This window comes from Sitophilus oryzae, unplaced genomic scaffold, assembly GCF_002938485.1.
Source record: "Sitophilus oryzae breed Bouriz unplaced genomic scaffold, Soryzae_2.0 scaffold_306_pilon_pilon, whole genome shotgun sequence".
In the NCBI taxonomy this organism is placed as follows: domain Eukaryota; kingdom Metazoa; phylum Arthropoda; class Insecta; order Coleoptera; family Curculionidae; genus Sitophilus; species Sitophilus oryzae.
The window spans coordinates 1,505,884-1,519,667 of NW_022146870.1; the positions used below are offsets into that span (position 1 = coordinate 1,505,884).

The window sequence follows — 13,784 nt, forward strand, 5'->3', positions numbered from 1 at the left end:
CAAACTCGATCTTCTGTCCTTCAATTCTGGGACATAAATTCTCTCATTGCTCTTATGGGGAGGCCGCGGTATATGTAAATTTAAACGTATTTGAAAAACAGTAATCTAAACAAATAGTAACGAATATCCAGTCCAATAATTAATCGGTACTGTCAATTTCCACATTAACACATTAGCTATTACCACACCACATATCTGACTAAACCTTATAAACACTATACTATATCCTAGACGTATCCTATTATAGTTTACTGAAATTATGCTGAAAAAAATCCTTAGCACGAAAGCTTTGGGGTAGTTTTGATTTCTTCTGTTCTATACGTTTTTTGAGTGCTCTATCCGAAACTGGGATTTGCGAATTCATTTTCGTGGAAGAATATTGAACGAAATTAAATAAAAAAATATAAATCGGATTTGTTCGTGGCATTTTTATAACTCAAAAGCTAACAACTTTTTGTAAATAATCCTTCTTTCTATAATTCTCGTTTTTATAAATTTCTAAACAAACTGTTTTGGGTCAGGAGCCGGCAAAATTAACAGTTTTAGACTGACCGTCCAAAATTGCACTTTTTCTACACCCATTATTTGTTATTAGTGACTGTTATGCCCTAAGGTTATGCCCTAAAGTAAAATGCAAGCAATGCACTTTGTTGGGCGCTCTCACTAAGGTAGCGCTAACTAACTTAACGATGCATTATTGTTGAATCATCATCTATCTGTATATTGAAACTTCATGCTACAACAAAACCTTTTTTTTTCATTTTTAAATCTTTTAAATTCTTTGAGGAAGTAACTTAAATTGGTTGTCAGGTGAACATAAATTTAATAGATGATTTACAACCAAAGTTTCCCCCCGCAACTCAAAATGTAAAATTCCCCATTTATTCTTGGAAAGGAAGTTATAATCTGCAGTCATAAAACATTATCTTGATTTCAAAAGAAAATTCAGATAGGTATAAAATTTGAAAATTTACAAACTGGAAAGGTCAAGTTTTTATTATTGTATTACACGCAATTACTTTATTCAATAAATAATTGTTAGAACAAACTTTTTATTATAAAACATAGACAAAGAATTTATACAGGGTGAGATTCCTACGATGTTCTCTATGGGTATCTCGGAAACTATTGGATATAGAGAGTTAGTTAAATGGGGAAAGAATTGCAGTTTTGTGGGGTCATAAATATGCACCTTTCAGATTTTTGAAAAAGTTCATGGCTTACTAAATATTTCGAAAAAAACAAATTTCGGCTATTTCAAAAATTGTCCCTAATTCCATTATAATCTATTTTAGACAAAAAATGTTCAAATAAAAGTTGTAGATAATCACATCCCTAATGAGTTTGTGTTCTCCGATTTTTTCTAAAACCTGTCATTTTTGACATATGATACAAACATCATATGTTTTTTTAAATGGAAACCATAGTTGGCTATAACTTCATAATAGGGCATTCAATCCCGAAAGAAATTTTCAATCCCGGGATTTCGGGATTATAATTTTTCGATCCCGGGATCCCGGGATTGGTCCCGGGATTCACGAAAAAATTAATTACGTTGGAATTATATTATATTTTCTTTCTTTACAAAATTTTATTGAACAAAAAAACATTAACATAAATTAAACGTCATCCCCATTACAAAACATAACATATAAGTTTATTTAACAAAAAAAAAAACATAAAAGGAACTAAAATATACATTTTTTATTTAATTTACATAACCAATCGAATACAACATAACACAGGATTACTAAGAGATACTAAAATAACAACTTATGCAGTAACAAAGATGAGGATCTAAACTTGGTTTTTTTGGTTTTTGAAAAAATTTCTTAAAAAAAACAAGCCGATCAAGAGTATTATCACTCAAACTAGATCTTCATCATCTTCAAACTTGATCAAACATTCAGGGTTGTTTATAAGCGCATATTGTACTATCATGAAAGACTTGTGTACGATTTAAATTAAGGAAAAAATGTAATGATGAATCCCGAAAATCCCGGGATTAAAGAAAAGACAATCCCGGGATTTCGGGATTGAAAAAATGTCCGGGATCCCGGGATCCCGGGAAACGGGATCCCGGGATTGAATGCCCTACTTCATAAAAAGCGCCATTTTTTAAGCTTTTCAGCGATATGAGCTATAAAATGCTTTTTTCGAAAAATTACTATGTTATGAATTATAACTTATAAAAAGACAGAATATATTATTAAACGATTCTTTACAATTTACATTACACAAAGTAAAACTTAAAAAAAATAATATCACTGCATACACTTTAACTTGTTTTGAGTACATAAATGCATCTTTTTAAAACTGAATTACTAGCTATTCTCACAGAATGACCGGTCTTCCGTACAGCCTCTTTGAGTGCCTCTTTTAATTCATAAGTTCTTTTGTAAACCTTGTTGTTAACCATACCGCATAAAAAAATCTAAAATTGATAGGTCATGTGATCGAGGAGGCCCATGCAATTGGTCCACCTCTTCCTATCCCTGAGTTTGCATAATTATGATATAAATAATTCTTAACATTTCTTTCATTATGGGGGGGGGGGTGTCATAATGAAAGTCATGTGTTGATACCACTCTATTGATGCGCGAATATCTAAATTTAACTTTTCTAACATGTCTGGAAAATCGTTCTCTAAAAAACGTAACGTTTACCGGTCAACGTATCTTCGAAAAAGTATGGCCAAGAAAAGTTGAACCAATAAACCTACACGCTTTTTTTATTTAAAAAATTCCTATTTACAATTTTTGTTTATTTTATTTTACTAAGTTTGGATGTGACAGTCTCACATTTCTGAGAGCAACGACGACTGAACTTGTTTCCATCACAGTTTCTATGGCTAGCTAAGTGAAATAATTTAAAAATGATAAGAATTGGCTATAACTCAGTAATTTGTCGAAAAAACATATTATAGCTTATATCGCTGAAAAATAGCGCTTATTTGTGAAGTCATGGCCAAAAATGACATAGAATATAATGGAAATAGGGACAATTTTTAAAAAAGCCGAAATTTGTTTTTTTTCGAAATATCTACTAAGCCATGAACTTTTTCAAAAATCTGAAAGGCGCATATTTATGACCGCACAAAACTGCAATTTTTTTCCCATTTAAACGACTTTCTATCTCCTGTCGTTTCCGAGATACCCATAGAGGACATCGTAAAAAACTCACCCTGTATGTTACATGTATTTTCTAGACAATACATAGGGCTTTATTTCTAAAGTAAAAACAGTTTAATACACCTTTATATTCTTGTTATATAGCTACGTAGGATTGACCCTTCGGGTTAATACACTTAAAGCAGCTTTTGGATTGTGTGTTTCGGAACAGTAACAAACTTTATGATATCGTTAAAAGGTTTTTGTTGGTGTCTACCTTAGTTTTTTCCCTTTTCTTGCCATTTACACCATTAATAATCTCATGTTTTGATAAAATAAATGGCAAAGTGTTGGGGTTTGGCAAGAATATAAATTAGCTCAGCCCGAACTACTCCAGAGACCCAATCGATATACTAGAGCTAAAAATAAAAGAGAATTGGAATAACTGAACAAGAAATTCGCAACAAAATTTTGCAATTTTTTGAATAGTTTCGAGTCATCCTGTATATAAATACCAATATAAAATATTTTCATAAAGATTTAAGGAACCTATTTAGTAAAAAATTTCTTAGTAAAAGATTTTTAGGAAGTATTTATTTTACATCAAAATTCATTAAAAAAAAGTGTAATGTATACTGGTTTATGAAAAGTGGGAAGGTATAAATTTAACTTTTCCAGAATGATGGAAAAAATATATTATTGAATTTTAATTACATGTTTCACCCACGCTGAAGGCATTCCGAATTTTTTTTTACCTGTTTCTCCAATTTTTTTCTCCATATCGTACACCAGCGTTTGAAAAACTTAGTTTACGAATTATAGTTGATATAATTATTTACAGTTTGCTAAAAAAATAATGAAAATAGGGTTAAAAATAACAAAAATATAACACTTCGTTGCGTTGTTTTTGCATCTGAATGTATTTATTTTTCTATAGTATGTACGCTACGGTTTTCCTATAGATATGTCATGCAATCGTATTTGAGTTTCTCGATATTAAAACCTGTCAATGTCATTCGCCTGCTCTCATTTTCTTTTTTGAATAATTTCGGTTCGATTAGATCAGATCGAGTGAGTTATTAATGAATCATCCTGTCAAAACTATGCAAGATTAACGTCACCGCTGGGGATGAGGGTTCCCCCAAAAGACAGCAAAGTAGGGGCAGAATTGTTTAGTTCTAGGTTTTAGTTTTCTAATTGAAAATTTCCCATCAGAAACCTAGAGACGAGACGTTTGTGGCAAAGTTCGTTCGCTACGTTGAGAAGGAGTGTCTACATGAAATTTAATCTATTTCATATCGCTGCCGCCTAGCATATCCAAATAGTAATATATTTATTTCATATATCGAATAGAAAAAGAAGTAAACCTAGAGTTAGGATGGGAATATTCTAAAGGTCTAAGACACTCGAAGAAATTTGTCAGGAGTTACGACCGAGAAAAATCAAAGATTTTACCTTATAAGAAACAATCTAAGTATCTAAGTAATCTTGTAAGAACAATCTTCGGATAGTTATGGGGTTTTTAATAGAACACTGTCTTCTCAATGAACATCTCAGTAGATTGAAGCTAAGAAGCAAAAAAAGGGGACACAATAGATCTGTAAGACCGCGATGATTAATTTTCCCCCTTCCATACAAAATACAATCTACAATCTAAGTAGTCTAAACATATTAGGGTGTGATTTGCTATAATCCATCCATCCATACATATATAAAAGCTCAAAGGCTTTTTTTGTTACATCCAGCCCGCCGAAACTGCTTTACCAATCTTGATGATCATTTCTTTAAATGAAAGGTATATATGTCTAGAAAATCGATAAATCGATAAATCGATAAATCGATAAATCGATAAATCGATAAATCGATAAATCGATAAATCGATAAATCGATAAATCGATAAATCGATAAATCGATAAATCGATAAATCGATAAATCGATAAATCGATAAATCGATTTATCGATAAATCGATAAAGCAATAAAGCAATAAAGCAATAAAGCAATAAAGCAATAAAGCAATAAAGCAATAAAGCAATAAAGCAATAAATCAATAAATCAATAAATCAATAAATCAATAAATCAATAAATCAATAAATCAATAAATCAATAAATCAATAAATCAATAAATCAATAAATCAATAAATCAATAAATCAATAAATCAATAAATCAATAAATCAATGAATCAATAAATCAATAAATCAATAAATCAATAAATCAATAAATCAATAAATCAATAAATCAATAAATCAATAAATCAATAAATCAATAAATCAATAAATCAATAAATCAATAAATCAATAAATCAATAAATCAATAAATCAATAAATCAATAAATCAATAAATCAATAAATCAATAAATCAATAAATCAATAAATCAATAAATCAATAAATCAATAAATCAATAAATCAATAAATCAATAAATCAATAAATCAATAAATCAATAAATCAATAAATCAATAAATCAATAAATCAATAAATCAATAAATCAATAAATCAATAAATCAATAAATCAATAAATCAATAAATCAATAAATCAATAAATCAATAAATCAATAAATCAATAAATCAATAAATCAATAAATCAATAAATCAATAAATCAATAAATCAATAAATCAATAAATCAATAAATCAATAAATCAATAAATCAATAAATCAATAAATCAATAAATCAATAAATCAATAAATCAATAAATCAATAAATCAATAAATCAATAAATCAATAAATCAATAAATCAATAAATCAATAAATCAATAAATCAATAAATCAATAAATCAATAAATCAATAAATCAATAAATCAATAAATCAATAAATCAATAAATCAATAAATCAATAAATCAATAAATCAATAAATCTAGTATGTTTTTAAGAGAGAATCCTTCTCTTGCTACATTTTCGGAATTACTTGTATATTGAAATATAGTTTCACATCGTGTAAATCTGTTATACAGGGTGTCCCAGAAATAAGTATAAGTATATTAAGAGTTTGGTAGTATAGTTCGATCCCCAAAACACGCCCATTAATGTTTTTGAAAAAAAAATGTTGAAAATTTTATATTTTTCTTTATCATTTTCCGGAAAATATTGAAAAACTTTTGAGTGTCGCTTATTCAGTTTCTGGAAATTTGTTTATAGTGCTTCAAAAGAATTTAATGTTGCCACCTCCTATATTATCCACATTCTGTGTGGATAATATAGTGGATAATATACGGCAAAGAGAGATAATAATATAAAAAAATAATACTTTTTTTTTTGTTAGTTACCGTGAAAATATCGTTCAAGACGGTGAAAAAAAAAATCTGGTAAAGTTTGAGCTTTTAATATTAATATTAAGAGGTTGTAGCCTCATCGTGATTTTCTTTTAATTTCCAATTTAAATAACACGGGGAAACATTTTTTTTCTTTGGTATTTTATTGTGTTCTAACAAATCAGCATTTGGTAAAAATCAATAGATCTTCTTGTAGAAAATTGAACGGTCTTCAAAAAAGGTTTGATATAAATTTTTATTTAATCGACTCGTTTGAAAGTTATTGAAGGTTAAAGTTCAACTTCCAATCGTATATGATAACTTCCACAATTTTTTATATTTTATCACGAACTATTGGCTCATAAACATAAACGATCTTATTTTATCACGAAACAATGTCTCAAACACCTAAAATTATTAATATTAAAAGTTCAAACTCTACTAGAATTTTTTTTTCATCATCTTGAACGATATTTTCACAGTAACTAAAAAGAAAAGAATGTTTATTTTTTTTGGTGCCCCCTACTGTATATATTATATTATTTTTTAATCCTTTTAGATTAAACTATATCGTTTCAAATTATGTTGTTTTTTAATCATTGTAGATTACTATTAGGTAGAGTGCAACGTCTACTAATTTAAAAACCTTTTTTACAGTTTACTAAACTGAAATAATGAAACTCTAAATAGTCAAATATTTTTTTCACCTTTTTTTTAAATTTTTTGAATCAGCGCCCTCTATTAGATATATAAATACTCAGCGTTTTACTTACATTTAAACAGATAAGCTGATTTTGAATTTTAGGTTATCCAATTCATTTAATATTTTACTCAAGACAGTAAACCTCCAAATAATAAACAAATGTAAGATAAGCCTGTAAAAATACTATTACTTAACTTACATCGATCTGCTTTCTATCGGTGTGCATTTTCTAATCTTTTTAGAGTTTTTTACTTTTAATTTGAATTTTCCAAGTCGCTTTTAAATCTTTCTAGTTGGTGTGTCAACACTGAACGTCGAACAAGCTGAGATTCTGGTAATTGCTTGGTATTTGCGGCTGATTATTGATTGCTGTCGGCGGCTCTCAAAATGTTGCCATTATTTTTTAAATTTCCAAAATTAAATAACTCGGTTATTATTAATTTATTTTAAAAACGGCAAAGAGAAAATATATGGTTCTTTTAGCCAGATCTACCACCTCTTAAAATACTTGCACTTATTTCTGGGATACTCTGTATAATAGAGAAGTGCCTTTTTTACAAACATTAACAAACAAGAACTTAACTTGTTCAATGCAAGTTTTTTTTTCGATGCAGAATAACAACTATTAAAATGTCACGTAGTGGGTGTACAATGCCATACATTTTAAATAAATACCATTAAAAATAAAATACAATCTAATAAAACCGTATCTCATATTAATTAAATATGTATAAACAATATCTATCTATAGGAGAAACACAATACGTTGTTTTTCAGTATAAAAGATAAATTGTTTGTTTGTTTTTGTTTAGCGAGAGGAAAATCTGCAATTCCCAATAGGCAAACGTATATCTAAATAAGAAAAAAATAAGAGTGCCTCAGAAGAAATTGAGTTATGCGCATGAATAATTCATGCGGTTAATGTAAAAATACCGGATGTATTAAAAAAGATAATTTTTCTTAAAGAGAACCTAAAAAGGATTTTAATATTTCATCTAATCGACAAACAACACTTCAATTACTTTTATATCGGTTAATTTTTAATAAACATGGTAGCTAGTAGCTAATAATTTAATTTTGTCAACTATTCTTATTCATTCTTCAATCTTAGTTTTCATTCTTTTAAAACTATTATTTTCTCAAGCAAATTCTTACTCTAAAAGATATTTATGAATTAGTTGCCGTAAATCGTAATAAAAGGGACGACTCACCTCTTGAAAATCCATTATTTTCACGTTATTACATAGAGGTTTCACGAAAACTTTCCTTGTAACGTTATGGAAAACCCCATTGTCCTCACCCCATGTCTCCTCCTCGTCGACAGTATAATTCGACGGAGAATTGGACAGTTCTCCAGATTTCCAGCTGAAAATTAACAAAATAATATACATGGTGTCCCACTTCAAACAAAACAAGACAATTTAAAGGCCTTTCTAGTGTGAAAAGTACAAAACGGCAAAACACGTCAACTTTATTTTCGAAAAAACTTTAATTCCGGTTCGCGTGAGGTTTGAATTAGGGGCTTCAAAAAGTGTTACACCGTTTTGTTCTTTTCATACCAGAAATGCCTTTAAATTGCCTTGTTTCGTTTGAACTGGGCACCCTGTATAAGACAGTATATCAGTATACTAAGGGCTGGCAAAGGTTAGTCTTGGAGGTGGGAATTCCTTGGGAGGAACTAGTTTCTTAGTTCTAGTTCCTCCAGAGGAATAGTTCATTGAACTGGGTCTTTAGTTCACAATAGTTCCCGACTAACATTGACATCTCCCTTGTTTGCTAATGCGTTTCGTTGTAGTCAGAACTATCCACAGTTAGGTTAGGTTAGGTTGCTGGGGTTTGGGATCATATTTGATCCCTCACTCGGAGGCCTTGGGCCCATTGCGATACCCCTGTATTGTTTTACCAAACCTTCCTCTCATTCTTTCTTTGCGTTAAAGCACTTCCAGCTCTTTGCAAAGTTCCCGATGTCGCTGATGTTGGCTTCTGCTGCTTCCTCTAGTCCCTCCAAAAAACCTTGCCCTAAAGTTTTAATGCGTCGGTATTCCAGTGCCGGACAGTGGCACAGCAGGTGCTCTATGGTTTCTTCTTCCTCTCCGCATTCTCTGCAGTAGTCGTCGTCGGAAACTTTCCATCTTACGAGGTTTACCCCCGTGGAACAGTTTCCAGTGACGACACCTACAATTATGCGTACTAGGTCCTTTTTATGCTCTAGTAGCTGTTTTGTCTTTTTGCTATCTACCACTGGCCATAGTCTTCGAGCTGTAGCACAGTCCTCACGGTGTTGCCACGTCTCTTGCTGCTTGGCCTTGATGGCAGTTCCTATAGCCTCCTTCAGTGTGTTGATCGTCAAAAGTGGTGGGTCATCTGCCACGGCCTCTCCCCTGGCCCCGTCTTTGGCGAGTCTGTCTGCTTCCTGATTGCCCACCACATTGCTGTGGCCTGGCACCCAGCACAGAGTAGCCCCACCCCGACGCAGCCAGGACAGTGCTTCTCGGCATTCCATCACAGTTTTCGATCTCACTGATTGCATGGTGATGCTTCTTAATGCGGGCAAGCTGTCAGAGTATATCACTATATCCCCTATTGGTCTATCAGCAATTTTCTCTCGTATACAACTAGCCGCTTCCTTTATGGCGTAAACCTCTGCTTGTAGAACATTACAGCCATCCGATACTATCCACAGTATGATCTGTATAATTTTTATAATGTACGGAGATATAACTTTCTTAAGATTTCTAGTATATTTTCATCACAGACAGTAAAAATCTTTATAAAAACTAAAAAGTTACATGATTGCTGAAAATTGCTATGCACGGGTTTTTTTAAAATTTTAAATGAAAAAAAAACAAGCCTATCGATTTTTTTTTATTTAAACATCTTGTAAAAGATCTGAACTTCAAAATAAAAAAAAAGTTTCAATATCTAAAATGGTTCTTGAGTTATCGTGTGTTATGTGTTAAAAATAGAGTTTCACGAGATTCTCGAAATTCGAGATTTCTCGTCTCATCTCGATTTCGAGACGAGATCGAGACAAGACTGAGGTTTTTTTTTCGAGACGAGATCGAGAAAAAAACTTTTTCAAGATTTTTCGAGATCGAGAAACTTTTTCGAGATTTCTCGATCTCGAAAAGCTTTAGATGCTGCAATAACTCAACAGCTCATAAAAGGCTAGAAAAATGGAAATTATGTTGGGAAATATTTTCTCGTACAATGCTAATTTACATTTTTTATTTACAATTATTACAAATAATCAAAAGATAACTGCTCCAAAACTGTTCGATCAGTCGGTCTTTTCAGAATAAAGAAATGCCGTAAATATAATATATTCTTGTTCTTATGGCACCATTTTTTTATAAATTTCACTATTAACTTTTATTGAGTTAAACGAATTTAAGTAATGTCGAAGAAAAAACAGTTTTTCAATAAAAGACTGTTTCGAGTAAATAAAAATCAGTTGGTTGCACAACGAAGTAAAAATTTTAAACTTTCGTAGGTAGCTAGGTAAATTTTAAACCCATATGGATAAAAGACTAAATTAAAAAATAAAGGAATCGTTTTGATTTTCGCTTTTTAAAAAAATATATTTTTATTTTTGGGGTTTTGGGCCAAAGTCTGCGTTTTTTTTTGTTACACATGCATGGCTTTTAGTTCATACCACACCTATAATAGCTCTGTATTTTATAACGTAATTTTTTAACAGAAAAAATTTACCCTATCCTTTGGTGCAGACTTTATAACATGATATTTTTTTAATAATAATAAATCAGTTATTTATTTTCAAGACTCTCGAATCGAGATCGAGAAATTGACTTCGGGAAAAATATCGAGACCAGAGTTTGTTAATATCTCGTCTCGATGATCCAGACGAGACGAGATTTCTCGTCTCGATGAAACCCTAGTTAAAAAGTTGATTTTTTAAACTATCGCGATTACTGACGTTTTCTCGTTATAAAAAAATTGACACCTTAACGATATCCTTATAACTCCATTTCAGATACACAGAAAAATATTTAACGATTTTTTCTAGTTATCTTTCCGAAAAAAAGCCTTAAAAATAAGCGGTTTGCGATCGTGATTTGACTTTACTCGATAGGGAAAGGCGTACCGGAGAAATGTGGCAACGCCGCAACAGCGCACCGCCGCATTTCTCTCACTCCGACTTAAGATCCCTATGCGATTTACGTCCGCATATGTAAATACCCACCCAAAAGTAAGAGTTGCCAGCACGGTATAAGGCAAAATAATTTTAATTCCAACTAACTAGTTGTTTTTAAAAAAAAATATAAAATTACAATGTATATGGATGAGCTTAAAAGGGTGGGAAAAAATCTGATTTGGTCAGATGTCACAGGCGATTTATACGAAATACGCTCGAAGATGGAAATCTCACGTTTAGGCTAGTGTAATTTATTCCTGTTGGCGGGCCTCGAAAATTGAGGTAAAGGGTGCGTGGTCGCACGTACGTCTCCCATTACGGAAGTACGGGCTCGTTTGTCAGTTTCGATGGCTTTTTTGATTAATGCCGCTGTTTGGGTCACGTTTCAATAAGCACCGCGAAAACATGAAGCGATTCGTCCGACGCGTGTATGTATCGAATCGGAAAAAGGTTTGGGGAAATCGTGTAAATTATGTGCTTTTACACGCGCTTTTACGTCATAGTGACGTAGTTGACTATCGCTCTATTTTTTTTTAATTTTAGTGGTTTCAATTAGCGTAAAAGTTCGTTTCTCTAATTTCACTTAAGCATTCAAGACGTCAAAATTTGTGGTAGTAATTTTTAATTAGTAAAAAAAAACCTTCGTTCAGAACCTCGCAATTAGTAGAATAAATTAGTGATTTCAATTACACTTTATACTCTTTTTTTTCATAGCAATTACCAACAGCCTGAATATCTGTTGGTAATTTACTTATTTCGTTTTGAGCCATTTCTGGCTCGAATTCAATCAGCAATCGACACGAAAGAGAATTAAAAAATATTGACTCAAAAGTGACAACTAAAGTGACAGCTTTATTTATTTGTCGTAAGGTACACAAACAAACAAACAAAAGATAATACAAAACATTATATAAATAATATTGTCAGTCTTATTGTTAAAATAAACATTTATAAATGTTTACAATGTCAAAGAACAAAAAAATTAAAATAATATTCAAAAATATTTAGCCAGTTTATAGCAAAATATCAATGACCTCTAAATAAATTAATTTCGATAGTAAATATAGCAATTTTAGCGATTTTCAATTGAAATATAATTCATTTACGGCGTAGAAAGCCTTGTCTAGTAAATAAGAGTTCAATGCTTTGCAAAATGAAAAAAATGATGTTATGGATTTGATTTCAAAAGGCAGGTGATTGTGCATTTTTTTCGAGTTGTATAATATTGAACTTTTAACTAACTCTGAGCGTGGGGTAGGTAGATAAAGATCTTGCTCCGCGTTCCTGAGTGGATAAGTGTGAGATGGCCTTTCTTGAGAAGCTGATACATGTTTACGTATTAGGCAAACGGATTCAAATATAAATAAGGAAGGAAGAGTCAATATTTTTAATTCTCTAAAAAAGCCCCGGCAATGAGTTCTGCTGTTTAGTCCCAGTGAATATCGAACAGCTCTCTTCTGGAGCTTGAAAATGCGGTCAAATTGAGCCGCACAACACGTACCCCAGAATGGAAGGGCATACCTGAGGTGCGACTCAAAAAGTGCATAATAAACAGTTCTAGCCACTGACAAGTTAAGCTCCTTAGAAACAGACCTTAATGCAAAACAGGCAGAGCTCAATTTTTTCGACAAAGCTTCGATATGTATGTCCCATTTCAGAGAATTGTCCACAACAAGCCCTAAGAATTTTACGGATTTTACGACGTCAATGGTGGTGTTGTCAAGTACAAAAGGCTGCAACGAGTTTTTATACGACAAAGCCTTAGTTTTAGAAATGTTGAGACTCAGGAGGTTCGAATCGCACCAAGATTTAATGGTGATTAAGTCATTTGATATAATCCTATGAAGTGCCGCGATGTCCTTGTTGCTCCAAGTGAAGCTAGTGTCGTCCGCAAAAAGACATATTTTGCCACTGATGTTTATGTTAGCAATGTCGTTAATAAAAAGAAGAAACAAAATAGGGCCTAGTACTGAGCCTTGTGGTACTCCACATTCTATTGGCTTGCTAGAAGACAACGTGGTATCCACCCTCACAAGTTGATTCTGTTGCTCAGATACGACTTAAACCATTCGAGAGATGATCCCCTGAACCCATAGTGCTGCAGTTTATTAATTAGGATCTTATGATTTACACAATCGAACGCCTTAGAAAAATCACAGAAAATTGTTGCTGTAGAATGATGGTTGTTTAGGCTGGAGTAAACTTTATTAAGGAGCGAAAACATAGCGTCATTTATGGACTTGTTGCTTAGAAATCCAAATTGATATTCAGTAAGTATTTTGTACTTAAACAGAAAAGATACCAGCCTTCTTTTAACCAACCTTTCTATGATCTTAGATAGCGTTGGAAGGAGTGCAATTGGGCGATAGTTAGAAGCTTCATCTTTGTCTCCTCCTTTGTGCAGAGGAATGATTATTGCCGTCTTAAGACATTTTGGAACGACATGTTTATTAAAGCTGTTAGGTGATTCAGAGTGCTTTCTGGCAGACTCGAAAATATTTTTAAAGTTAGCCCGTCGGTCCCAGAAGAGGATTTATTTTTGATGGTATTAATTGTACTGCGAAGCT

The 13,784-nt window shown here is 31.8% G+C and overlaps 1 protein-coding gene across 1 annotated transcript in view; it reads right to left on the reverse strand.

The window, feature by feature from the left end:
• Window positions 1–13,784, reverse strand: part of LOC115884651 (lutropin-choriogonadotropic hormone receptor-like) — a 124,857-nt gene that overhangs the window by 35,584 nt on the left and 75,489 nt on the right. Inside the window, exon 9 of the mRNA XM_030903307.1 lies at window positions 8,273–8,426. Within this exon, the coding sequence (XP_030759167.1) occupies window positions 8,273–8,426 (154 nt within the window). The remainder of the gene's footprint in view (window positions 1–8,272; window positions 8,427–13,784) is intronic.